Genomic DNA, 27956 nt, shown 5'->3' on the forward strand with positions numbered 1-27956 from the left:
CTGTATCACAAGCTGCAGATTGATGGTAATTAACCAATAACACAACAGTTAAATATGTGCCTATTTCTCTAAACACATGGAGTTGACAAAAACAGATTTTAATAAAACATTGTATTTAAGTCAAAATCAAATATGAAATCAAAATGTAAAGCCATGGGTTGTAACAGTTGTTAACGTTGAATTTGCATGTCATATATGGCAAAGGTTGAAAAATGATAGACGGAACTGTAGGAAGTAAAAAAAAAAAAAAGCCTGACCTTCCTACACTACAACGGTCAGTATGTGTGATTCTTAATGCACAACTTATCAAAAAAATAATAATCCTGTATCATTCACAAAATGGAATTGTACAGTGGGCAACTCCACGGTATGTCAGAGACTGAGAGAATGCTTTTACTCTGAAGGATAATAGACCGGAAATGAATTTATTGCTTCCGTAGAACCATGCGTAGAATACGCCCATTAGTGGCGGGAGCAGAGAGACGTCGACGCGGGTAATGCAGACTTTTCCATCCTTGGACCACCGTTAAACGGTAGCAGTTGGTAATGTACAAAACGGCGACAACAACCGTAGAGAGGAAACGCCCACCGCCGGTTAAAATATTGTCCGGTCAGCTGAGGACGGCAGAGAGCCGCGGGACGGCCGACATCGGGGATGGGTGTGTTATCAAGCTGGGCAGGGGCCGCGTTCTGCTGGTCTCTCTAGTGTGGATGCAGGGGACCGTACTGGAGGTCCAGCTGGACAGAAACACCGTGCTGCTGATGGATGAGACGGGAACCTTTGCTGTTCAAGGCGTCAACAACATCCCCAAAGGGAAACCATGTTTGTCCCAAGGTAAAGTTTGTTTCTGATTTGATCAATAAGTCAGATTAAAGACAGTTGTATGTTTCAGGTGTGGTATAACGTTATATGGGTTTCACTTTTCGGCTTACGTGCAGTTTAGTGTCACAAATTATTTTCCAAAAACTGAGTGTCCCAAATGATGGTCTTATTTGAGACAGGTTAATGGTAGGGTTAAGGTAGCACAGGTAGTTTAGCAGGTTCATAATTAATTAAGGACATTGTATGGGGAATTTGGGACACTAAACTGCACGTATACCTCACTTTTCTACAACAATACACCAGGCCTAGATTGAGGGAAAAAATACAAAGGTCTTTGAATGTAATATTTTGTCTAACCAACAATCCCAAACCTCAAAGAAGTTCAATTTCTAATAAAACAAAATTGAAAAAGCCTTAAAAAAATAAGCTGGAAGCAGAGAATATCTGGCATTGTTTTCTTGAAAAATGACTTTATCATTATCAAAATAGTTGATTATTTTTCTATCCATACCAATTGATTAATCGACTTATGTTGCAGCTCTAAAATATCAACTGACATAATTATGTTTTTGTGTATAGCGGGCCTGTGTCAAAAACATGGGGTGTCAATTAGGAGCTTGAATTCGTCTTTCTTTTTGCCCCAGGGCAAAACACTGTTAATGTAAACGACTTCACTACTTTTCCTCTGTCCAGATCTTGTAAAACGAGATGAATCCAGGTCTAAATAATAGCTGTACTGGACCAGTTGAACATGGAGTTTAAAATATGTATACATTTCTATATTCAATTAATTTGTGAAACTTTTTTGTTTAAAAAAATAAAAAATGTGATCCGTCATCCAGATCTGGATTTAGAACGCAGCCATTGTTCATGTTACACCTCCGCTAAACAAGCAAAATCGTCTGCTGTGAGAAAGGTCTGTTGGGCCTTATGGATGGAATAACACTGCAAATTTATAAGCTTAAAATATGACGCATTAGAAGGTTTTTGATTAATTTGAATGTTTTTACCTTCCACCACTACATTCTTTATGGTTTATCTTACTATTTAGTGATCATACCAGTGTTTATTGTTTAAGAATTCAATTTATGATTCCTGTTAGATCGATATGGAAGTCTACCACACCCAGACATGAGAATTGCAAATTGTGTGCTTAAAGCAGGATCAGTAATCTTAAAAACAATGAGTCCACATGAATATATCTATCTGAAAACCAGCCACGTCTCCCCACATCACCGTCCTTGTTTCCTTGAATCTGTTGTCACTGAACAATTGGGCACCTGCTGCTGTTTTTACAGGCAAATATGTCATGGTGATGGGTGTCATCCAGGCCGTCTCCCCGGAGCCAGTCATCCGTGCAGTGAAGATGGCAGACCTCTCTGAGCTCGCTGCGCATCACCGGCAGATGTGGAAGCTGGAGGTGGAGGACCTGCAGCAGGTGCTGGCCTGAATGCCAAACTGTTGGTGCAAACATCACCTCGCCGGCGGCAGGATGACCTGCTCCTGTCATATCCAGCTGGACCAGTCTAGTGATTCTTGACAAATGGAAAAAACTACAGCGGATTCTGACTGGAAGGTATTATGCAAGAGTGACAGTATGCATACAGTATTTATGCAGTGAGTCTTTATAGAGAAGAAGTGGAGCTGCAGGCCTCTTATTGCCTCTAAAAAAGTATCTGCTAACACTCTGGGAGAAAAATGACATCCAGATAAGGCGCCATCTTGGCTCGTTAACTTGATGTAGGAAGCGTATAATTTGGCATTCATTTAGCGTAGCTATAAGATGGTTATACAAATATTAAATAAAGATGACTTAGATTGTCAAGTACTCAACCTACTTTTCTCTACTATAAACATATAGATCTTTATGCATACTGTAACAAGAGTAACAAATTAAGATTGTTGTTAAAACCTGTTTTTCAAGAACAAAATATTAAACTCCATCTTGATTTCAGCAGAAAACAATGAAATCACATTGCAAAATTGTTATCCAAGTTCATGTCCGCCTGTGACCGACTGTGGTGGAATGTAACAAAGTGAATTTAATTGAGTTACTTGTACTGTACTAGAGTATTTCCATTTCATTGTACTTTATACTTACACTTAGGGCTGGGTATCGCTAAAAAATGTTAGATACTGGCACAGATACAAATAACGTGATTTCGATACCGGTTCCTGAACACTACTTTTTTCAATACCAATTTTATATATCCATTTAAACAAAAAAATTACATTATGGCAAAAATCGTATTTATTTTTCAGTACCTACTACGTGAGCCCCGTCTCTGTGCATAACAGTCTCTCATGCATTCCTCTACAGCCAATCAGCAGCATTTTTAGATCTTGGTAGAAGCATGCTGTGTTCTTATTGGCTCACTGACGCCTAGATTTACTCCTTAGGTTTTGAAATTTGCTACTGAATGATGAGGCATTTTTAGGTTATTTGATACTAAGGCAATTCGGTCAGTGCCTCCTAAAAAGCATTGAATTCATTCTGTACCCAGCCCTACGTACATGTGAGTGAAATGTACTTTTTACTCAAATACAATTGACAGCTGTAGTTACTTTACAAAGATTTAACATACAAAATGAGTTTATAAAATAGGAACTGTTAATTTATCAGTGAGAAAATGGACAGATGATAGAGTAACAGTCAGAGTACTTTATAATTTATGTACTTTGCTAATACATGTATATCAAGGTGTTCAATACAGGACTTTTACTTGTAATGAAATATGTCTACAGTTTGGTATTACTACTTTAAATTACCTAGAAGATCTGAATACTTATCCCCACTGGTTACTGGTTCCAGATGTGTAATTAATAAAACAGCAGTTGAACACAGATTAAGAAAAGAAGCTTTATTTGGTGTGGTACCCGTTACACTGGTAACATATTAGATAAATGGAAAGGGAAAATGACCTATGCTGACCGATTAAAATAAGAGTGTCAACTGAACTCTCAATTTAAGTATTCCATACTTAAAACATATTTAAAGTAAAGGTCATTAACATATACAAACTGCTTATGAGACGAAATTACTTTGTCAACTGTATCTGAACACATTTCTGATCAAGGTTCACGCATGCTATATTCAGCACCATTTTCAGATATTCTAATGAATGGCGCATAGCAAAGCTTACAAGTGTCTCTCACTCATTAAGTTGTTAACAATAACACTTCTGTAGTTCAAATGAGAGTAATCCAGCCACCAATCAGAGGGCCGGTCCTGAACCCGCTCTTTAAAATCATGCTGTGATCAGGCAGTTTCCTGTGCACCTAGGAGGCCCTCGAGGATCACCTGACTCTAGACTGTTTGAATACTGCATTATTTGCAACTGAGCATGAATATTGTCATCACATCATGAATATTGTCGTCACATCATTATATAATGTCTTTAAGCAGAAAACTGTATTTTCCAAAGTCATTGTCATTTGGTGCTATAAGATGGTCTTTTCTGGCTTTGGCAAGTTTCATCAAAAGGAATTCCCTGCGCTCCATCCACTCTTTTAGTTCCTGCTCCCCGTGTGCCAGCTTACACAACTCATCCTCTGTGCACGTGCCTTTGAGGAACCTATCAGAACACAAAATTAAAAAAGGTCAACCGTCAAAAACCAATGGACTCCGACTGGTAACCAGAGACCTAGAGTGTTCCGTGGCTAATAATCTTACCTCTCACAAACTTTGAAAGTTCCTGTGGGAAACCGATACTGCCAGCAGTTCTGATCATCCTCAGAGTTGAAAACTCTGTCTTTGTGTTTTTCTGAAGTAATATGCTGCTGCCACTGCTTCTCACTGTTGCAGTTTTTACCACACAGCCAACAGTGATTCCCAGCCTGCGAAAACATGGAGCCGTCTCGTGTAAACAAATGACTTATTACCACCCGTTTGTTAATCATTCAAAGTAGGGCTGGGCAATATGGAGAAAATCAAACATTACGATATTAAGACGATATTGTAGGGTTAAGACCAAGGGAGAGCAGCCTGGAAAGGTCTGGCAAGTTCAGAAAATGGAATTACTTTACTGTTGCAGCCATTAAAACCAGAAAAAGGACGGCACTTACGCCATGTTGCAATCTGAAAAAAATCTAAGACGATTTTAGATATATTATCAATATACTGCCCTGCCCTAATTCAAAGCTGTCGCATCCACAGATTCCCACTACTAAATGATTAGCTACCACAAAAAAGCAATACACCACCATTGCTTAGGAGTCTGTATGTGTCACCAGATAAAAACAGTGGGTCATGTTTGCTGGGTTTTTAAACTCACCACTTCTTCAGCGTAGTCTGTTGGCATGTGGATCTGTTTGCCATTCTCCCTGACAGAGTTATTGGAGGTCTCCTCACCCCAGCCAGGCTTCTGGGACTGCAGCCACTGCTCATAAAGCTGATCCATATCTGGAACTAAACAAGGGGATAAAAACGAGCGACTGTTGGTGCATCTCACACACACCAATTCACCAACCAAGTTCTACTAATTAAATTCTACCAAGTTAAGAGAGCCCATCTCCCGGACAAAACTCACTGTTGTTTTCCTTCATGTAGGTCCAAAGGTCTCTTTCTTCTACACTGTGGGCAAATGTGCAATTCCCAATGTACTGACACTTTTTGCCAGCTGTCACGTGCATGCAAATCTAAAGAAAGGGGAAAAAAAATAACATTTGGCGACCATTGCAGGAGATTTAGTTTTATTCAGAAACGCACAGAACAAACGACCACAGAGCAGAAAAAATGTTTGGCACGTACCTCAAATTGAGATGGGATGGGTTTTTTGGTTGGAAGTGGACGAACTGTTGTCCACTTTTTCCTTTCATGGGAACTTACAAGCACCACCCGCCTGTCTTTTGCCCACCTGAGACAGAAAGACAGAGACTGAGTGCGTGGCGAGGTATTGGATGGCACCGGTTCACTTATCAATTCGCCTCCGGTCTACAGGTCACGTGTTGAAGACTTGGGAATACTTACGTGTGTCTCGCCTTGGCTGAGCAATACTTCTTGTTTTTGTCAGCTTCACTTAGTTGGCCATTTCTCCAACACTGGCCACAAACAAACATCATCTTCAGATTTGGAGGCCCGAACCTTCTCTGTGCACTGGAAAGCTGCTGATGAAATATGAAGACTGGTTAAAATCTTTGATTAACACAAAGCAACAGTGAGACAACTAGAAGATTTAGCCAGAATATACACTATTAACCCTCCTTTAGGGCTGGGCGATATGGACAAAATCAAATATCACAATATTTTTGACCAAATACCTCTATCGATACCGCAACGATATTGTAGTGTTAGGGTTAGTGCTTTCACAACATTCACACAATGAGATTTTTGATAAATAATCATCAGTAATGTGGATATAATGACTAAGTGGGTAAAGGCAAATAATAGAACAGTTACAACAGTCTGGTAGGTTCAGAAAATGACATCACTTTACTGCAATGCAGCCTTTAAAACCAGGAAAAGACAACACTTATGCCATACTACGATATTACAATATCCCAAATAAGAAGCTATCTAGTCTGATATCACGATATCGATATATTGCCCAGCTCTACCCTCCTGTCAAATTTGACCCTTTTTCAAAGTTTCTATATCAGAACATTGGGTTTCTTTCAAGCAAATTGCCCAAAAGCAACACAGAAGGTTCCATGAAAAGCTCTTCACAAGTCAAATTTAGCAATCAGTTCACTACTTTTATTGAATTTTGGGTATTTAATTTGATATCATTATTCTGACTTCACTTTGACAGTCTGATTATCCGTTAACATCCTCTGATCTTAATTAGTCAAAATAATTCATATTCATAATATAATATATAATAAAAGCAAACATGAGAAACATGAGTCCTTATGTTGGGCTTACCTGGGCTCCCTGCAACGACGCTGTTGCATTCCAAAACTTCTTTGCCTCTTGGACAATACTTTCATGAGTGATACCTATATGATTTAAAAAAAAAAAAAGTATACAAAGGGGAAATAATTAAATTATATTAAATTCTGTGTTCCTAGGTACAAAGCCACCCAGCCCTTGGGAGAGTACTTTAAAAAAAAAAAAAAAAAAAAAAAAAAAAGCTTACCGAGCTCGTGCTGCATCATCCAGACCTTCAGCTCGATGAGGCTGTGGGCGTAGAAGCAGTCGTCCTCTCTCACGCAGCCGTAGCGTACTTCATGGCGACAAAGATCCAGCTGGCACTGAGGACTCAGCGGTCTGATTTTGGAATAACGGACTGTGTTCTCCTTCAAAATGTGGACCAGGCACCTAAGAGACAATGTCCCCACGTTTAGTTTATCCTGCTCTTCTTCCCTCATATTTGCACAAGGTCTTGTGTGCTTTGGTAGATAACTTATAAACTATAAATTCATAAGCTAAATGATGGTGACTTACTTATGATCCTCAAAGTCATGCTTGGTCACTGGATGAGAGCAAAGTGATGAGTCATCTTTGTTGGTTTTGCTGATTATTCTGGGTTTATGGTCAAAGCACACCTGCAAATTGAAAGTTTTTAATATTCTATAAAAACAGCAGATTTACTACAGCAATGACTATATTTGCTACAAAATAACAAGAATATTCCACCAAATATCACTCTAAAACTAACAATAGATCAAAGTATACCAGCTACTAATGAGCACCACAGAATACAAGAAAGAACAACAGAAGCAAACAATTACACTCCAATGAAAAGCACAGCATTGCATTCATCACATTAACATTTTTGTATTTATTGGCCTATTTCAATTTTGCTCCGGGTAAAGTGAAACCAGTGACTATAAATGTAAATATGTATAAATGTAAGAAACATCTTTGGGAGGTAAATATCCATTTACAATGAGACAAGCATTTTTTTTTTCTTCTCACACTGGAATAAAAAAAACAAAAAAAACAATGCTGCCAATGGGCGTCATTGACAACATCAGGTTCCAGCAGCGGCAGCACTATACAGTTATTGTTATCAATGAAATGCACACCAACACAATCTGAGGTCATTAGTTTTGAAATTAAATAAATACTCACACCACAGAGAAACATGAATATCCCATGATGCTCCTGTAAGATCTTGGGGACAGTCAACCTGATGTTGGAGTTGGGCCCATAAGGATCGAAGAGTAGCTCTCTGGAGATGAACCCTTTCCGCTCCAGTGTCCAAACATCAATCTCTTCCTGGCAGTATGCAAATGTACAGTGGCCAGGGTACAGGCACTCTTTTCCAATAGCCACCTCTGAAACAGCACATGTAACATTTTAGTATCAGCAGTTATCCACACACGACTTGTGTGTGCAACAGCAAAGTGGAAAAAGTACCACAAACTAAGTGAAAGAAGCTGTGCAAATGCTCCGCGAAATAATGTGAATATTTACGTGTATCCCTAACACATAAGGGCAGGTAGGGAATTATAAACCAAAGAGGAAGTAATGGGGAAAATGTTGTCATGCTTAGGGAACTGACTATTTTATTTTTTTAACCAATCTGTATTACAAAAAAAGCCATCTATTAATTTTTTTTTCTCTCCAGGAAAAATCAAACTATTGGGATTTGTAGGTAAAAAAAAAAAAAAAAAAAAGTAATATAAAAAGGCAAAAGCAGGAAAGCGAAGACATTTACACATATATAAATGTTACCTTTGCAAATGTAATAAGGTCCAACATATTGGGTTTTTGTTGGTCTGGGCCGAATGAGCTTCCACGATTTGTCTGGCAAATGTTTGATTCGGCCAAGTAAAGCGTCCTTTCTGCATTTATGCTCTTCTGTATGAAGTGTGTAATCCAACACACCGGGCCCTGTGGATACACAAATAGATAAACCGACTGATTGACAGACACAGACACACACACACACAAGAACACAAAAGAACATTCCTCACCAGTTTTAACGTAGCAGACCGAGCACGCTTGTTTGAATTCATGTGTTTCAGCTAAGGGGTTTTTTGCTAAGTCTACAGCAGCAGGAAGACCCTTCACTTCAGGCATACCCACAGCCATTCCCATTGGAGTTTCATTATTGTTCAGCTGGTTAAAAAAACAATAGAAGAAAAAAAGATGAAATATGAATTATGACAAAGTAAGAGCCTGTAACAATATCTAGGCTGGCAATAATGAATACAAAACAATTACCTGTGACCTGAATGGATTCTGAGCATAATCTGTCCATTTAACAGAGGGGAGAAAAAGAGTAATGTACTAGTCAGCTGATATGCATGTATTGATACTGAGCGACTTTTTTATTTGAAACAAAGTAAAGCCCTGTGATTGAGCGGGCCAGGTAACAAAGTAGCCTACCCGTTTTATAGTCGTTCATGGTGAGACTATCCAGGGAGTCCAGTGGTTGGGGGAGGGTGTCAAAAGTGTCTATACCAAAATACGTACTTGACCCCGACTTGTGATACAGCGGGGGCAGAGTTACGGTGCACTGCTGGGTACTGCTGTGGAGAAAGGAGTTGATGTGAGATGGCATCAGGAATGAACTCGACATGGAACTGCCCGAGGCAATACTGGTTGGCAGAGGGAGAGGCCCCTTCATTGTGGGTATAACCTAAAAAGGAAGAGACAAAACAAAAGTCACACTTGAGCTCAGATATCGACACACTGTCACATCGCCGTAGCCGTTCACTAACCATGGCTGACTCCGGGCCAGCTTGGTCCAGTAGATCATCTAGGTCGTCCCCAATGATGTCTGCGTCAAAATCTTGACTTGTTTCAAGCATCATACAAGGCTTACTGGTTCTGCACCCATTAACAAACGTGGGCACGGGAAGGGGGACCGACGTGGATACAGATACAGGCTTGGGAACGGACTCGAAGCCTGGCGGCTCAGACAGGGATACAGACGAGACACAGTTTTTAGGAAGAAGTTCATCCACCACTGCTTCATTTAGAGCCGGGTGCACGGCCACTGGAGCTTGGCTTGGAGCTGGGGCAAGAGCCAAAACACTGCTATCCTGGGTTAGCTGAGGCACTTCTAAAAACACATCAGGGAGAAAATATGAGGAGTACATTTTCTTTCCTTACCCTTTAAATTAACAAATCAAAGCTTTATTAAGCAATAAACTTACCAATTTCTATATCTTCAACTGAAGGAGAGCCATGGGAAAACTGAATGCAGAAGAAATGTATTAAACAATGCATTATAGGCGAGCATAGATATATATTTTGTCATATACATTTTAGATCGTTACCTTGTCACATGATGCATCCTGATAATTTGATCCTCGCAAAACATTCAAGGCAGGCTGTTAAAACAGAATTAGCTTTTGCAGGATTAATTGTGGAGAAACTCAGTTTTACAGATGGTTAATTAACTACATTTATATTGTGCTTTTCTGTGTTTTAACCACCTCAAAGCACACAGCTCTGTCAATTAAATCAACTAATCGATTAGTCGACAAAATCCTATAAGTGTTAGTCGACTAAGAATATCTTTAGTCGAGGACAGCCCTAATGTATATTATTAAAAAAAAACACTCAACTTTTTTCAGTAAATAAGCCAAGTCTCAGACGGTATGAGATGGTTCCTGAGACACACGTACCTTACTCCTTACATAAGCTTTACGGATTTTCAATCCCAAAATTTTGGCAAGGTCCTGAGTCAGCTGTGTGACACTGGTATCCTGGGGAAACAATACAAATTGACAGTGTTTATTCAAACACAATCACTGCCTTTGATCTTTGTTCAACAGATTTTTTTTCTGCTTTCCTTAATATATTGTATCAAAACAATTTTTTTCTTTTTCCAACTGCAAGGATTTTATTTTGCACATACATATTGTATTGTGAAACTTGCTTTTATGAATCAAGACTCCGGTCACTGTGCATGCATTTCAGCTTCAGCAACCTTTTAAAAAGGTGCAACACACCCCTAAAGTGCGGTTGTTGGTTGCCTTTGGAACGGCAGTATTTTATCATATTGGAGATGAAGAGAGGTCGTTTAAATCTTGTTGTTCCTGCGACAACATACTGTATCCAGGATGATACTCCTCTCCATATATAGTATCATAAAGTGTGCATATATAGTATAATTCAGTGTGTTTTTGTAGTAAAAAAAAAAAAGTTAATATTTTAGTATTAACCAGTGCAGAAAAGTCTCTTAAACCTTAAATTAAATGTGGGTGCTTATTACACTGAAGTTGGACTGACATCAGTTTTACTTAAATTTGCCTGAAAATGTCTCAATTTAAACTAAAGATAGCGCACCAACAGTCACACAAATATGAACACTCACACAACAATGAACTGACTGTCAGGCAACACGCCAGAAACATCAAGACTCCACTGGGCGTTGTGTTCCTTCAGGCAGCCTGGTCAGCATTTCAATTTGCTTAATTTTTTGTCAAATTTGCAGAGACATAAAAGTGAGTGGATCTCCTGCACATGTGAATAGTCAACATACAACACGCAGATGTTAGACCTTACCTGAGGCACTGCTAGAGAGCATTTGGCAACAGCCTCATAGGCCTCTTGATGTCTCCCCATCTCCTTCAAGGATTTAGCTTTTCTGTACAGCGCTTTGTAGTTCCCCTCATTCAAATGGAGAGCCTTTTCACAGTCTTCTAATGCTTGGTCATACAGTCCCTTAAAACAAGATATGTCCCAGAGTTAGGAAAACCATATTTAACCACTGTGCTGTAGTGAACAGAGAACATAGAAACTGCAGTTTGATCATAAATTGACTTTATGTGTTCAGTGAACTGAGTTGGGTATGGGTGTGGTTTCCCTGATGAAAGTAGTGTTTTTTGTATTGCCATGTAACATGACGAACACTGACCGGAAAGAGTAACTGAATTTTGCTCTGAAAGCATCAATCATTCCCAAATGGGGATTTTCTAAGTGGATCCTGAGTTTCTCAACTGATTCTTAGATTTCTGAAGAACAGCGTTCAAAGTGACTGTTCTGTCTAGAAAGGAAGTCTAGCACAACGTGTAAGGCGTCACTGTGCATCCCATGACATTGAATTATTATACTACAGGTATCATGAGTGTAGTACAAGTCATTTCGTCGTGCATGCAACTCACACCCTTCAGGTGGATCATTATTTGATGCATTCATAAATATCATCCATTCATCAAACCTTATTGATGCATTTTTTTAATGATCCAGTTTTGCATGACAACTAGGGCTGGGCGATCGGGAGAAAATCAGACATCACGATATTCCTGACCAAATACCTCGATATCAATATTCTAGATGCTTTAACAAAATATATTCACACTTAGATTTTAGATAAATAATCATCAGTAATGTGGACATAATGTCTAAGTGAGGAAAAGGCAAATAATAGAACAGCTAGAACAGTCTGGTAAGTTCAGAAAAGTACATTACTCTACTGTAATGCACCCTTTAAAACCAGTGAAAGACAACACTTATGTCATATCACGATATCCAAAATCTAAGACAATATCTAGTCTCATAACACGATATCGATATAATAATCGATATATTGCCCAGCCCTAATGACAACCAAATTATTGTGCACCTCATGGGACCTCAAAGCATCTCATCATGTTGTCAAACTAGGGTTATTGTAACCGATTTCAGATTACAGTCCTACATTCTGTGTAATAAGAGGCTAGTAAATAAATTGGTGAATGTAAACACCAGTTAATAGCAACAATTTGTTTTGTTTTATTTTAAAATATTACTTTGACATTTTGGCAAGTGCATTTGCTTTCTTAACCAGTTAGATGGGAAGATCTTTATGTCTTTGTCATGGAGTCTCGTCACCATGAGGTTGCCAGGCAACCAGCGAAACTCCAGGAAGTGACTGCGCCCGGCCGCATTATGTTCCCACTCAATGAAGTTGGCCGCACTCAGCACAAACATTAATTAAAGAGGTCAGCCCTACCCCACTAGTTAAAAGCTTCAATATGCCTCATGCACCTTCCCTGCCATTCTCTCCACAACCTCTGAAGTATTGTCTTGTGCTTTCATATGAACAGTTAGCAAGCTCAAAAAGTAATGCTGGTGAAGAAAAGATCCTCTTTTTGGTCTTATTATGATGCTAAGTGTGTGAAATGAAGTAAGACAAATAAATGTGGTAGAGTCAAAATGAAAAGGGACTTCAAAGTGATTGTGATGGAAACTGAAGAGAGACTCAAGTGTGATGGTCACCGCCTACTTACCGGAACAATGTTTAGGTACGCGGCAGCTCGATTTGCATACAGCTTTTCCAGCAAACGTGTTGGAACACAGATATCTTCCGAGTCAGCATACTCCGCTATACTCAAGGCTTCTGTGTACATCTCGATGGATTTTGTCCACTCCCCTTCTTTAAACACGTCATTTCCTTCGCCAAAAAGATTCCACACGAGATCCTTAATGAACACCTGAAATATTAAGAGAACCAGATCAGTACAAAATATACATAGTCCAGCCGATTTGTCATTTCATTCAGGCCCCGTTATTTTTTTTTTTTTTTTTTTTTTTCATGTGAGCCTGTCATTATCCCTAAATCAGTTCAGCTCTATACAAATGTTTATACAAAATGGGAGCGTATCAAAATTTACAGAGCTTACCTCATACTGCTCTTGACTTCCAGGAAATGGAAGGGTTGATCTAAAAGCAAAAGGGAGTTCACGTTACAGACCTTTAAAGTGTCAGCAGAACAAGAACATACATTGGAGTGAGAAGTAACAGTGGTGGTTAGAGTCCAGTTGCATTCAGAGGTCATAAGGTTTCATTCAGTACAAAGTAGGACCGCAAGTAACGTTGATTGATCATTTGGTCATCCTTCACATCTTACTCTTTGAGTAAATGAGGCTTTATATACTCTAGATCTCTCAACATGGTTCAAAGACATTGATACGGATCTGTCATGATTTTTGTACAAAGGGTACAATAATACACATCTGCATGCTGACACAGAACTAAAGGTACTGCCGAGATTAATATCAGCAACAGTTCTTAATCATTTGGTGCATTGTAAAACTGGGCAGATGAATTGTTTCACTTGAAGCTAGCTATATAAATAAAGGCTGTGTTATTAAAATGTCATGGAGCATTTTGCAATAATCATTGATTGGGAGGTTGTTTGGTTATGCTGCTTTCCAGGTCAGCTGCTGTCTGGAATTTAAAGGAATCTTTCCTCTTTCAGAGTATCAGTCTCAGACAACTTAACACATCGTGACATTAAGATTCAAGTTTGACTGCACAGCGATGACGAGCAGAGTAGTATTTTAAGTATCACTTTTGTTTTACAAATAAAAGGCTTTGCCAGATTAGATGAAAATGCAACACGGCACTGCCTGGTGTAGCTCTAAAAACAATATGGGCATACTGCGAGTCTGCCTGATGCATGAATACAAAGCTCAGATCAGGAGAACATCCCACATTAAAAACAAAACTAACGTGAAGCCAGTAATCAGCTGTCACACTGACACCCATCTGATCTGAACAATGCATAACGCAAAGCTGACAAATCATTGTTGCATCATGCAGTCTACAGAGGTACCCACACTTTTTCATTTAAAAAAGGACCCGCAAACACAGGCAGACGAGTACTTGTAGCTGGTAAGAGTCTTCATCTGGTTATCCTCTGCAATATTTCCAAGATAGGATGACAAAAAAAAAAAAATACTAGTGGGCATGGCAACATCAGGAAGTGTAAAACATAGGATCAGAACATTACACACGTCTGCTTACTCATTAGGGCTTGAAGTATTATATTAGTAAAATTCAGTTACGCTCCGACTTTAACAACCAGTGATCTAAACTATGACACTTACTGGATGAACTGTAGGCCTTTCTGAATCTCCTGCCAGCGACTCCTTCTGTCCTGACATGCTCCAGACATGTTTGTATTAATATCCACTCCTCTGTCAGCACCTGAAATGATAGGATACATATTATATTATCTGGTGAAAGTCACTGGCAAAAAAACAGCAATAAGATAACATAAAAGCACTTCTTGCTTATCATAAATCACCATAATCAGGTTGTCCAACTGGTTTACTCACGCAGTTGAATAGGCTCTGCGTTCACAGGCATTATATTATTGAAAGGCTTATTGCCTTCAATGTTTATAGCTTCCGCATTTAACGTAGTGATGACGACACACGTGTAGTTCCGGAAATCAAAGCTAACAAACATTTTTGTTAGCTTGCGAGCTGATAACGTTACCAAAACACCTCAGTTTAAAATCAACCTTAAACTGAAAAGCTGTGGACGATAAAAGGTACATTTGCTGGCTCGGGAAAACGGTTTAAACATAGAATCTGAAAGTAGGAGGTCCATTATCGGACATCATTTCGACAGCACTGCCTAATATTTCAGCTTTCAAGCAAATGCAAGCGTTTCACATGCTAGGAATATATAACATGTAGCTTGGGCGTCCCGAATAGTTTGTATTGGAGCATATGACGTTATTGACAGCCATTCATCGTGTTATTAACATGGTTTAGATATGAAGATTTGCTGTAACATCGCATAATACCGCCAACCTGTCAACCATTGCTAATATACATGATAGTTTTTTTAGTTTACGTTTCTTCTAAAATAGTTACTAATCAAATGAGCATCTGGGTTACAGGAAGAGACAGGAACCTGGTAAAAGGCTTTAGAAGGGTGCTCCTGTCCTGTTTCGGTCAGCATAGCCAAAATTCACTATATTCTAGGAACATGTTTGTGTTTAGGAGCGTTAATTGCTTAACAATCGTGTCGACAAGACGACGGGTTCACTGTGGACAAAGACTTTAGAAAAATTTAGAATCAAGTTTTCACGAGTGAGGAAGCACCTCGTAAAGGGGCTGTCCGATATTGGACGCATGGCATTTAGCGCACGTGTGTTACCCGCGGTCGAGGAACCGCCGAGAGTAGACTTGTAGTTAGCGATCATCATCTGCTAGCAAAGGATAGCAATGTGTAGCCTACATAGTTTCAGCACTGCCAACAAATCTGAACCGATGGAACGCAACAGTGTTCTCCGGTGCTGGAAACACACCGGCCTAACCAGCTAACGTTACATGGCGTTACCAGACTAAGTTTCTAGGAAGTACACTGAACCTAACAAAGCATAGGCATGCCCAAGTTGAACTAGCTAACGTTAGTTCCCCCAACGCAAACAATAGCGAGCCGTAGATGTTTAGCTCCCGCCTGAGACCTGGTAAATAGCACATTAATTAACCAACAATGCCTGCTGTTCATACTTACATGAATGGATCTTTATTCCAAACAACCCTTACGTCGGTTATCTAAAAGGAGGGAAAGTGATTTCTCGTTCTAGCTAAAATAACTTAGCTAGATGTGCTGTATCGCTGAAGGCCGCCCTTTGCTTCTTCTTCTTCTACTTTGACTGGAGGGAGAGCGAACATGGACACCAGCGCAGTGCTGCCCCTGGCAGACAGTGGAAGGACACTGCAACATTTCACACAGAAAATAGCAATGCAACTTCAATAAGCATGGATCAATAAACCAATAAGTATATAATAATATGAATAATAAATATCATAATACATTATATGGCTATATAAATCACACATTAAATTAAATACATAGCTGTTGTTTTTTATACTAATTAATTTAATTTAATGTGTGATTTATATATCAATATCACCAGCAAATTGTTGTTTATTTTTACATTTGATATGCTACTCTGGATCATTTTCTTGTCGGTAATAGCTCACTGACAACTGTTTGGATGTGTGGATCAAATGTCTTTGTTTTGAGCCACATTATCTGCAAACAAAACTAGCCAGTGAGTCAGTGTACAAGTAATGGCTTTTTCTTCAGGCAAATGACAGAGAACTGCACATCAAGGGAGTGGAGCTGAAAGTCATGCCTTTTTTTATTGAAGAAGCATATCAAGTCAAAAATAATGTAATATAGTATTTTAGGAATTATGACTATATATTATATATATAGTCATATTTATATAACTGATTTCCTGACTTTGTTTTGCCTATATATTTATATTGAAAATCCATACAGACAGAGGACTCCATCTCTAACATTGTCAATCCCTCAGGCATTTTGCTAATACCGGTATGCTGCCAAGACGCTGTTGCCTGCACCGTTGCTGTTTCCAACCCTTGAAATCTAAAACACACATCACAGTTCAGACTGTTAATCCTGAAGCAATGAAAATTCCTCTCACCCTCAACTCTCCTTGCTGCAAATATTCCTCGGAGAGTTCCTGGTTATTTTGTCTTTTGTTTAATCAACACATTAGGTCTCTGTGAGTGTTTCTGTAAATGTGGAACTGTGGTTCACAAAGTAGACCCTAAGAGAAACTCAAGGAGTGAGTGAGCTTGAGTTTCAGCTTCAAGTAAAATACATTTCTCACTTATTCTTAATTAATTAACATATTTAATTTGATGCGTTATTGTGTTGCTAGATCTGTACTGGGTTTTAGGTTACAGCACGTCATCCAGTGCTAAAAAATATTTTGTTGGAAGTAACTGAAAGTATTATAATACTATTATAATACATTACTTTTAATAGTATTAGTGTTGGGAATAAGATGAGCAATTAACCCTCCTTCAAACCCCCATTTTCCATATTTGTTTTTTAAATTCTGTTTCATTTTGTCATGTACAAATTAGGTTTGCACGTTGTTCAATGAGATATCAAAACAAGTAGAGCAGCAAATGTCTATCAACAGGCTCTGTGTGAGCAGGCAGACAGCCAACTACTTGCCTTCGTCTTACTTTTCAGCATTTCCTGACTTGTTTTTCTTTCCCCACATTAGGTCGGAGCTATTGTCTGATCCTCATTCAGGATGAATTTCATGCACAGACGCTCAGCTGGACTGAACACGGTTTTCCCCAAGAACAGGTTTGTTCTTTACTCAACATAACACAATTTTTCCAGCTAAATATTTTAATGGTTTCTCCTTCTCTTACTCACCTATGTACCTGTGCACTTATCTCGATATAAGTGTTTATTGTTTTCTGTGTAGTATTTCAAATTGTATTATATGTCATTTCTAAACTGTATGTATTTGTAATGTATTTATTATCTAGCCCTTCTTCCCTTTCCCTAAGTGGCTATGCCACTTGTCAGGCCGCCATTGTAAATAAGAACCTGTTCTTAATGACTTGCCTGTAAAAATAAAGGTGAAATTAAAATAAAATAAACATCATAATTCTCTGTATGTTTCTCAGGCTAAAACTCAGCTTGTCCAGTGTTTCTCATTTAATCTGAATCTATGTATTTTGGGATTGTTTGTTTAGAAGCTATCTCATCATCTCTCAGGCAGTATCTCACCCTCAGCTAATGTCAAGAAAACAAGTATTAAACACCATAAATTGTCTTGGATTCTGCTTTCCGTTCAGTTTATTGCACATTTGCGGCTTATTCAGGCTTTTCTGTCAGGTGTGTTCAGCTTGATATGATCTAACTGTTGACTGGATGTTTTGTAGCAATGGATAGAACTGAAAATAATCAGATATACAGGGATCAGAGGGAAGTGTCTCCTCTCAGAAAGTGCAGTCATCCTGGCAGCTACAATAACTGCCAGGAGGAGGCGCTTATCTCACATTGTGCAGAAGCATCGCTGAGGAATTGAATCACAAAACATTTTGAATATGTCCCCTGTTATCAAAACCCAAAGTGTGTGTCTTTTATGATTTAGCTGCCTTGACATTACCACATTATGAATGACTAGAGTCCAGTGTGAGAGAGCTGAAAATATACTTTCAGAAAACACTATGAAACCCAAAGATATGACACAATTCTCGCCATTTTCAGATCAGGTCTGCAATTTGTCAAATAAACAATCTCAGCTATTAAATTTAGACACTTGGAGTGCTGCTCAGTAAATCATCCTGACAATAATGATAGCTGTTTGCTTTATGGAGAGAAGGTCTGTTCTACTCACCCTGCTGACATGTTTATGTGGAAGGGGGAGGAGAGGGATGGAGTTTTTATGATGATGGATGGGAAACTATATTATTAGAGTATAATTACCATAATTTGCATGTCTAGGTGCATTTGTTGTGAGGAAGTGGAACCACATATTGTCTTGCTTACAGAAAAATGTGCTGCATTAGCAAAAATGAACCCTGAATATCATTGAAATCTGTACCTCAACTCGCATAGTGTTTTCTATAATCTAAGTTTATTTGTATTTGAATTTTTTTTTATTTGTTGATTTCCCATGACGTGATGTATATGAACATGGGATACTTGGAAAGCTCAAAATGACTTGAGGTTTATGTGTAAACCAAATCATCTAGAATTAAAATGATCAAATAAAAGTGTTGGATTAGTTTTTTGTCTTCCTGCAATTATTTTACGTGAAATACATACGTGGTTCAGTAAGAGAGTCTTTTTTTTCTTGAATATTTTCGTGCAGGATCGGTACAACATCCCAGAATTAGTATGTCTATCATTTTTAGAGGCAAAGACAAAAATTACATTTAGACAAGAAATAAGAATATAAAAAAGTCTTAATTGATAGATACATATGCTTTTGATTGCTATGTATATTTGATTTTCATATAAATCCCAAATGTGTTGCATCTCTAGAAAAGTAAAAATAATCTATTTCATCTGGTACAAAACATCATTGCAGCATGCAATCTGGAGATGCAGAGATGCAAACACTGGTCACAGAGCTGAGAAGAAGCAGGAATAACCTGCAGGCTGTTTCCTCTAGGGGGTTTACAAGTACAAAAACATTGGATTAGCCTCTGGCCAATGAGATTATTCAAACAGCATCTAAAAACAGCTCTCCACTCAACCCTACGCTCACTTAGTGTCAGTGAATGACACTTGGTGTGGAGTTCAGCCGCTTGTTGCATGCCATGACTGCGTTTTACCGAATACTTCTCCTGTTATCTGGTAAGTTGACTATTTACTTTGTAGTGGAGCTCCAACTAAGAAATGCTAAGACTTGAGAAGTTATTGGAAAGACACAAAGGGGCACTCCCTTTGTGTCTTTCCAATAACTTCAAGTTAACAGCCTTGAAGGAAACTACCTGTTTACATTTTCAGAGTGAATCAGTGAAAGTGTTATTCAAAGGTAGCATGTGCAAACATATTTCTGGTGTTCATGAGGTGTGAGATGTGAGTAAGTGGAAAGTCAATCCTTTGACTCCTATTTACTTTGTACTGAGGCGCTGTGCAGAAACACAGGCATGTAGAGAAACAGACTGAAAATGTGCATGTACCTTTCCAGACTTCTTAGATGTTGTAGCCACTTAGAAGTGGAACAGAGCTCAGTTGCCAGTTTATTAGGAACACCAAGTGGAAACTTTTGCATACAAGTCCTGCAATAAGTTACAATGTTCAGTTTTTGTTGAAACTGTTTTAGTGAGGTAATTTAGCCCGCCCTCATTGATATACATGGGGCGGGCAAAATAATAGAAACACATCCTGTAACACAATACACTTCAACAAACTACATCGTCACGCTCTAAAATGATCATAGCGCCCCCTAGAAAGTTGAATCAACATCTCTCTTCAACAAAAACGGAACATTATAACATTCATGAAGGTAAGATTTGTTGCAAGAGTGTTGTAGACTGCATTAGTTTTAATTAGGTGTTGTCAGAAACTCTCAGGTTCTGAACCCAAACGCAGACCAGGACAAGGTCAGTGGTGGAAAAAGGTGAGTGTTTATTGAAGACAAAAATATACTTGAAAAGGTAATGCCAGGCATGTAGACAGGTGAGTCAGGCTTATGGAATGCTGATGGTGGTGACAAACGTGTTGGGAGGTGAGTAGTGGTGGACATATAGTCTTGAAGGAACGACGAAGTTGATGGCTTTGGTTGTCAGACCGGGGTGAAGGGAATTCCAGGGTGAAGGTAGCCTACTGAAGACCGAGGAACAGGAAACAGTTTAGCGAACAAAGCGAATAGAAATTGACTAGCAAACAATTTGGCTGGTCACAGCTTAAACCTTGTATATGGTGTTCGGGTCTTTGGCACCCATTTTCAATGTTTGCTAAAAGAAAAAATATTCTATTTATTATTTCTTCTAACTCAAACTCATTGGCCTTGGCTCATTTTCTGTGAAGAACATAAAAAAGAACTTTCAATGACTGCACATGTTACATCCCCCCCTAGTATAGAAGTTTGGTATCATTTCGGGCATTATTAGTGGGGTCATTTACGAGATACATAACTGGATCCATTAGCCCCTGCGCTAAGCTATTCAGCTGATAATGCTACTCTACGCTAACTCTCCCAATGTTCAACCCAGCTGAAAAAAGCTTCTGGGGGGGTGTTTGGCTCAAGGTCATGGTGCAAAGGACCCTAGGGTGAAATTACTCCGAACCATCACTTTAACTGTGTCCTCCTCCTAACTGGACCGTGTGTGTGTGTGTGTGTGTGTGTGTGTGTGTGTGTGTGTGTGTGTGTGTGTGTGTGTGTGTGTGTGTGTGTGTGACTGACTGCAGGTGTCTGTGTGCGGGAATGTTGTCTTTCTGCACCTGCTATTCACATACAAAGTTACACAATTGTTAGATTTCAAGCACTTTCACCTGTTCTGATTAAGTTCTAAGAAATAAGCACCAATAATGATCAAAAATCTTGTTTCTATTTTTTTTTTACCTTTTTATAATTGAATTTCCTTGTTTTCTCACAAAAAACGAAAATTATCATAAATGTGATCTCACACGGGTAAAAGGCAACTATGAAACATAAATGATGTATATATCATTGGTAATTGAGCTAAAGTAAACATCTGTTAAGTATTTTTACATAAATTGTTATGGCTTTATTGATTTAGTAGCCTAATAATGTGGTGGGTCCACCAGACCCGGGAGCATTGGCTGTGTAACAAAAATAAAACATACCAGACAGACAGACAGGTAAAACATGCTCAAGGGGATGAGTTCGTGACAGGTGTACCTAATAAACTGGCAACATTTGTTTTCATTTTGGTGTGTTGCAACACACTTATTGTGTTTATATATATATATATATTTTTTAAATTAAATTTAAATTAAAAAAACTGAGTGTGTGTAGAGGGTGGACAAAAGAAAAGGAACACTTTAACACTTTTAATTGTGTTAATTGTATCGCAGAGGCAGCAGTTTCTATTATTGTGTCCAACCCCTGAATATCACACAATATATCAAAACCTTACAACAAAAAATGTCACTACCAGACACTACGATGTGTTTACAAGATGAGGGATGAGTTTGTTTCTCCTCTTTGGTTCTTTATTTTCCTTTGCAGTGGTTGTGGCCTCTGCGGCGACACGCAGGTCCCAACGGACAAGAAGAGGCTTACTGGAGTTGGCGGGAGCCATCAAATGCAGCACAGGAAGATCTGCCTTGGCTTACATGATGTACGGATGCTACTGTGGACTGGGTGGTCAAGGCTGGCCAAAAGACAAGGCAGACTGGTGAGGCAGGCACCCAGCTTTAATCACACTCTTCTCAAGCAAATATGACACTGTCAAGTCTGTTTTCATTTTCAAGAATATCTGGACACATGATGACAGTGTGTGCCAAAATGTAAACATTCAGCTTGCACTATATATGGCCCACCTATACATTATGTGATGCAAAAGATATAATTCAGCATGCAATGGTGATGTTTAGCCCTCCACTCCACAGATCATGCAGACACATTATTTCCTCCTCCCTCCCATCCTGCTCGTGTACACACAGTTTCCATTTCTGAATGAGTCAACGGAACCACAGATGCTGTCCGATGGGATGGAAGGAGGGAATGGTGTCCAAATTCAGCAGACTCAAATACTCCAATGGGTACCTCAAAATGGGTCCAAACATTCCACACCCAAATCCTAATTGCCGTCTCTTTCTTTTCCTTCTTCGCCGCAAGACTTCGAACCCCCTCAAACCAGTTAACTGCTAATTATCTGTTGTGAAAACCTATGTGGTGATCCTTCCCTGTCTTAAAAATAGCCGTGGTGTGAGTCAAACCACAGTGCTGTAACTACCCACTTACTGCTTTCTTGACCCTGCCTTGTGTAGTCTGGAGTTCAGCCTTCAAAATAAAACATGTATCATGTTGTTAATCTCTCTGTGTAGGTGTTGCCACAGACATGATTGCTGTTATGGAGATGCAGAACGTCTTGGCTGCCAAACCAAAACAGACCAGTATCGGTGGACGTGTGAGGACAAGAAAGCTGAGTGTGGTATTGCATTTTTAATGCTTATATATATACATAATATTTTGTGATTTTAAAAGTAAAACAGCTTCTGCTTTCTTTCTTTTAGTGGCCCCACATGTAAATGTGATGCTTCGTATACCATGTAACACACCATCATGGGTAAACCTGAAAGTGAGACACAGATCAGGCTGTGTATGATCTACAAATATCCATGAAAAGAGCAAGCAGGACATTTATTGGAGGGGAATGCAGGATATTTACAACATATTTATTGGTATTTTAAGCCTCCATAAACCACAGGAAGTTCTGTACATAAATAGCAACAGACTTAATGAGGTTTACACATTTAAGTACCAAAACATAGTGGGTTATTTATGCTATTTCATAAATAAATCAATGTAAAATGAATTCATAGTATCCACAACTACTATTCAGTAGCCAGATGTCTCTCAATTTCAGATAAACCACACACCACATTAACCATTAAGAGGCAAAATGACAAAAGCTAGACTTTGCAAGCTTTAGAACATGTATTCACAACAAATGACATAATCCTCTGTTCCGATTGTCACTGAAGGAAGGCATTTGTATTCTTCATTGCAGATGATTTGATGGGCAAATGTGAAAAGCTGCTGTGCAAGTGTGACAGAGACGCCGCCAAATGTTTAAGAAAGGCACCTTTTAACCGGAAATATGCCCTTTGGCCCGATTTCCTCTGTGGTCACGAACATCCAATGTGTAATATTTATTGACACAATACATGTACGTCCTGGTGTGCCTTTTGTAAATATAACATGTTACATGGCATTGCTATAAAATACTCAAAAACACTCAAATTATTTGGCTTATACGGTGTGTGTGTATTGTTTACTGTTTTTAATTTTAATTATCAGGCTCTTTTAATTAAATTGTAAAAGAACATAATGAGGTGTGTAAGGAGTAAAACAGTGTTGTGTCTTTGCAGATACCTTTATATTCAATATGTTGTTTTAATATTGAATATGTTGTTTTAATAAATGACAAAAGTACTATTAAGAGTTTACAGTTAATTATTATACATTTTGACACACACACACACACACACACACACACACACACACACACACACACACACACACACACACACACACATTGTGACTCAACCTGCTGAGGATTACAGCTGCAGGAGAGCCACATAATGAAAAGGCAACTTGAGCATTCCTCTGTTCAAACTCAGTCAATACTCAGCCAGAAGGTAGATGTTAATCAGCAAGATCAGATAGCCGGACCTTAAAACAGTACTTGTATTGCCTGCCTTATAAATCTGAAGTTGACTCCCTTTGCTTTGGGGTTGTTTCTGACTACACCTCATTTATTGGGGTTTGAAAAAAATCTATTAAATATTCCAGCTGCACATTGCCACTGCTATTTCAACCAGCTGCAAACTTTACTGTAAAAAATGTGTGAAAAGTCTTACTCTTGCATGTCCTTTTAAGGCTTTGATAGTATCACAGATTGGTGCTTAAAGGGACTTTCCCATGAAGTCAACAGAAAAAGCTAGAGTCATTAAATAGCTGTTAAGTGATCTCATAGGCCTATACCCTTAATATTATTACAACTTGTGATCTCATTAGCTGTTTGTTCTTTTCATCACAGTACTAAAAGAGAAGCATTTCCAAATGCATAGTGGGATACCTCTACAGGAAAAAAAGGGTCCATCAAACCAGTAGGACGCCACCTGGGTTTGGCCAACAGATGGTGCCAAATTCACATATACTAAACTTGAAACACGGTGACACAACAGGAACCAAGCATTCATGGGTACACGCCCAAACAATGAGAGAATTTGCACGTAATAATGATCACGGATACTATTATTTAGATTTGTAAAAAATAATAATTATTGTTATGACTGTGGGTTTGAATGTTTTACCTGCAGTAAATGACTCTTATTTTGGTTTACCACTGTTGGTTTTGGGTTTGACTTGGGAACCTCTTTCAGAATTTGTAAAAGTCCCGCTGTCAAGTCAAAACCTTCATTTCCCCTCTGACACCCAGTAAACGGTATCACCACCATGACTAAAATCACAGTAAACACAGCCTTCCTAGATACTCAAGTGAGCTTTTACACTTGAGTTCACACGGAAAAACACAATTTCTTTGTTGAATGAGTGCACTGCTCGTGAGTGTGGACTGAAATGGGAGATGATGCCGTGGTGCAGTGTCCAAAGTCCAGGACTGGAAATAAGTATCTGGGTCATGGCCCATGAACACTTGCCTGATTGTGTCCAACCTTCAGCGGCTAAGAGCTCTGACGTTACGGAAGCCTTACGCCGTCATCCAAGACGGTTGCTCAAATTCCCACTTTCCTGTTTGGGTATGTTGTTCTACCTCTAATCCATGCAAAGGATTTTTTTTTTTTTTAGTTAAGGTTTAAATAAAAGGTTGTCATGCATTTAATTTAAAGTATTTACATGTAAACACCCTGTGTTACGTAAGCATAACAAGACAAAAATGCATATTCCTTGTTAACCTTTTAATTTTTCTAAGCACAGAATGAAACAGTACAGCAGCTGTTTGAATTCATGAGATCAGGAACTGAAACATGCTTCACAGTTGCAGTACCCTCATCTAATTTAGCACCCCGGATGGTGTAAAACAGGCTGTGCTTTCTCAAGCAAAAATATTTTGATATCTAATGTTTTAAAAGTAAGATTTGGGGTTTGCAGTGGGGAAACAGAGTACAGTGTGATTCATCAGGGCTTCTGAGGGATAACCGTTCATTTTCTGAAGGTGTATTTGCATCACATAAGGTCTGTCTGATTCAATTTTGCCCAGGAAGCTGTCTTGTGAACCCATGAGACTCTCTTTGAAAGCAGCCTGAACCCTGGTCCTTTCTTTTCCCTGCTGCCTGTGAAGGTTGATGAGGATGTTCCACAGAGTGGTTTTCCTGCCCCTGATGTCTGGGAGTGGCCTTTCAAGGATTTCAGCTCTTGACTTTGTTGATGATCTCTCACTTGTCCTGTGTACTTTCGCCAAGTGCCATCCTCACACAGCCTGTGTCTGCGTCAGCATCTTGTTGACACCTTTATGGGACTGGACCCTGCTCTGTCTGTCTATTGCTGACGGAAAAAGTTGTAAAAATAAAAAATTCACACTGGCAGCAGTTGACATAGAAATCCTGGTTAAAAGATGACCTTGTAATAATATTTCTGGAGCAGTGTGGCACTCTTAAGGAAATCCTGTGATAGAAGAAACGCCTATCCCGCATATGCATGACAGCATGGTTGTCACAATGAATGAGTGCATTCTTTAATTCCTGCCGGGGCAGCTGACAGAGCCTGCTCCATGCTAATTGTGTTCTTTAATCAGCTGTTTAGTTCCCCAATCGAGAGCCAGATGGCACACAATGAAGTCTCAGCTAAAACAGCTCAAAATATAAACCACAACAACCACGTGCACAACAAAGTACGACTTCTTACCAGCAGATGATATTTATGCCCTTTTGGACTGCTACTGTATGTTCAGGCAAATTGTCTATGGTCTCTATGGTCTTTAATCATATTAAATTCATAAATAACAATTTGAATGTTGCTGAACACATGATTTTGACACAACCCCTTACATTTACTGTATAAAAAATCCATATTGACTTCAGAGTACTAACTGCCCACACAAACAAGGAAATCAATGTGTGTGCAGCCAAAGCAGACCTGGACCTGCTGCCAATATATACTGCGTGTTACAGACTCTGTTATCCTCCTTCTATTATTATTTCCTTTGTGTGCTTTTTCCTTGAAGACTCTTTTTATTTGTAAGTGGCAGAGGAGACATATTACAAAAGAAATAACAAATTAAGTAAATCACAAAGGTAGAAATACTTAGACTGAAGGTAATTGGTATCTAAATGTACATAGTTGTTAAAGTATTGTACAAATGAATGATGATGCAGTTGTATCTATACATATTCTATGAACATTTCAAAAGGTTAAAGTGATAGAATTGATCAACGACAAAGTTTAGGAAGGGTAAAAGATATGCAGCTCATTAACATGCCAATATAAGATATATAGGCCTGTACTTTATGCTGATATTCAATGTTGTTTTATACAGAATGTTGTGGGCTTCATCTATCATGATTCATGAATGTACAGTATTTCAGTTAAGCAGCCCAAAAAGGATGAGAAATATGGGAACTATGGTCAAAAAGAGTGCCTAATATTTTGAGAAGTAAGACTAATGTGAAGAAGTTTCAACTTTTGCTTGTAGTGACCCCATCTAGCCAATTAGCTCCAGCTTTTGAGGCATATGTTGTTTTGCTTATGGCTGAACATTTCATGCATTGTGTTGTTTCCTAATTGGAAACGCAGCTCTTACTCTTTTTTTTTAACCAGCTTGGGGAAGTAAGAAAGACTCAATGATACATGTTAAATGTTTTTCTGCAAGCCGTGCACCACACATCCCCCACCTGTGCCACGGAAACACCGGGAAAAGGCAGTCAAGGTTTAGTCATTCAAACATAAGGAATGCCCACACTTATTCTGTTGCTATATCAGGAGTTTAAATAGCAGCTGTGAAAGGTGAAGCTATTTAAAAGGGTCCTGATAAATGCTTTCCTAATCTTGTTGGAGGAAATTTTATGCAACACACTCAATTCCAGTACTGTGTCATATGCTTACATAGGTAGGTACATATACTTTTATGGTAAACATTATTTTTAGATGACATTCTTCTCAAATTTAAACTCTAGATCTGTTTAACCAACTATGTATAACTCAATAATAATATCAGCTGAGGTTGGTGGATTTTAAAATATATTACACAATTTTTTCTCTCCCCTTCTGTGAAGTAATTTATGAAAAGCTGAATGGCAGCAAATCATCCAGAAAAAAAAGAAATTCATTTAAATTCTCATTTTACTTTTATGAATTATAGGATCAGTTTTGTATTGTTATTGACACTATTCACAAGCAATCATACAGGTTACCATGGGATGATGAGCTGCTGGCACTAAACTATGAGTATGTATAATAAGTAATAATACTTATAATAATAATAATAATAATAATAATAATAATAATAATAATAATAATAATAATAATAATAATAATAATAATAATAAAAATTTAATTTG

The 27956-nt window shown here is 38.6% G+C and overlaps 3 protein-coding genes across 6 annotated transcripts; 2 read left to right on the forward strand and 1 right to left on the reverse strand.

Annotated features, from left to right (window-relative positions):
* The first annotated feature begins 451 nt into the window (after positions 1-451).
* rmi2 (RecQ mediated genome instability 2) lies at positions 452-17582 on the forward strand. Of its 3 annotated transcripts, none has more exons than XR_003694407.1 (3): positions 452-835; positions 2122-2399; positions 17500-17582. XR_003694407.1 is itself a non-coding variant. In XM_028599447.1 (2 exons), exons 1-2 carry the CDS (start codon positions 547-549, stop codon positions 2271-2273), a joined length of 441 nt encoding a protein of 146 aa, XP_028455248.1. In that variant the 5' UTR covers positions 452-546; the 3' UTR covers positions 2274-3669. The 3 variants fall into 3 exon arrangements, 1 of the variants encoding a protein (XP_028455248.1); XR_003694406.1 differs by lacking the exon at positions 17500-17582 and adding an exon at positions 6833-6887; XM_028599447.1 differs by lacking the exon at positions 17500-17582 and having other exon boundaries at positions 2122-3669.
* On the reverse strand, positions 3670-16144 carry zc3h7a (zinc finger CCCH-type containing 7A). 2 transcript variants are annotated; one of them, XM_028599446.1, is made up of 23 exons: positions 15963-16144; positions 14540-14639; positions 13331-13370; positions 12938-13141; positions 11232-11390; positions 10349-10429; positions 9998-10051; positions 9875-9914; positions 9437-9780; positions 9102-9354; positions 8937-8965; positions 8687-8831; positions 8445-8603; positions 7839-8044; positions 7209-7309; positions 6901-7082; positions 6687-6760; positions 5793-5926; positions 5574-5679; positions 5353-5461; positions 5098-5231; positions 4497-4660; positions 3670-4398 (listed from the first exon to the last, which is right to left on the reverse strand). In XM_028599446.1, the coding sequence occupies exons 2-23, from the start codon at positions 14605-14607 to the stop codon at positions 4209-4211; spliced, it is 2976 nt and encodes a 991-aa protein (XP_028455247.1). In that variant the 5' UTR covers positions 14608-14639; positions 15963-16144; the 3' UTR covers positions 3670-4208. The 2 variants fall into 2 exon arrangements, with proteins under 2 accessions (XP_028455247.1, XP_028455246.1); XM_028599445.1 differs by having other exon boundaries at positions 5793-5929.
* Positions 17583-19519: 1937 nt separating the features above from the next.
* Positions 19520-23772, forward strand: pla2g10 (phospholipase A2 group X). The gene is made up of 4 exons (XM_028599266.1): positions 19520-19595; positions 21940-22108; positions 22761-22867; positions 23447-23772. The coding sequence occupies exons 1-4, from the start codon at positions 19520-19522 to the stop codon at positions 23593-23595; spliced, it is 501 nt and encodes a 166-aa protein (XP_028455067.1). The 3' UTR covers positions 23596-23772.
* The last annotated feature ends 4184 nt before the right edge of the window (positions 23773-27956 follow it).

This window comes from Perca flavescens, chromosome 15 (assembly GCF_004354835.1).
Source record: "Perca flavescens isolate YP-PL-M2 chromosome 15, PFLA_1.0, whole genome shotgun sequence".
In the NCBI taxonomy this organism is placed as follows: Eukaryota; Metazoa; Chordata; class Actinopteri; order Perciformes; family Percidae; genus Perca; species Perca flavescens.

Bases quoted from the DNA above. Each gene is read 5' to 3' on its own strand.
- zc3h7a (XM_028599445.1), bottom strand. From the start codon at position 14,607: ATGTCTGGAGCATGTCAGGACAGAAGGAGTCGCTGGCAGGAGATTCAG. The intron at 7,310-7,838 runs GTGAGTATTTAT...TTCAATTTGCAG, and splicing joins TATTCATGTTTCTCTGTGGT to GTGTGCTTTGACCATAAACC. The intron at 6,761-6,900 runs GTAAGCTTTTTT...TAAATCATATAG, and splicing joins GATGATGCAGCACGAGCTCG to GTATCACTCATGAAAGTATT.
- pla2g10 (XM_028599266.1), top strand. From the start codon at position 19,520: ATGACACTTGGTGTGGAGTTCAGCCGCTTGTTGCATGCCATGACTGCG. The intron at 22,109-22,760 runs GTGAGGCAGGCA...CTCTCTGTGTAG, and splicing joins CCAAAAGACAAGGCAGACTG to GTGTTGCCACAGACATGATT. The intron at 22,868-23,446 runs GTATTGCATTTT...TCTTCATTGCAG, and splicing joins GGACAAGAAAGCTGAGTGTG to ATGATTTGATGGGCAAATGT.
- rmi2 (XM_028599447.1), top strand. From the start codon at position 547: ATGTACAAAACGGCGACAACAACCGTAGAGAGGAAACGCCCACCGCCG. The intron at 836-2,121 runs GTAAAGTTTGTT...CTGTTTTTACAG, and splicing joins GAAACCATGTTTGTCCCAAG to GCAAATATGTCATGGTGATG.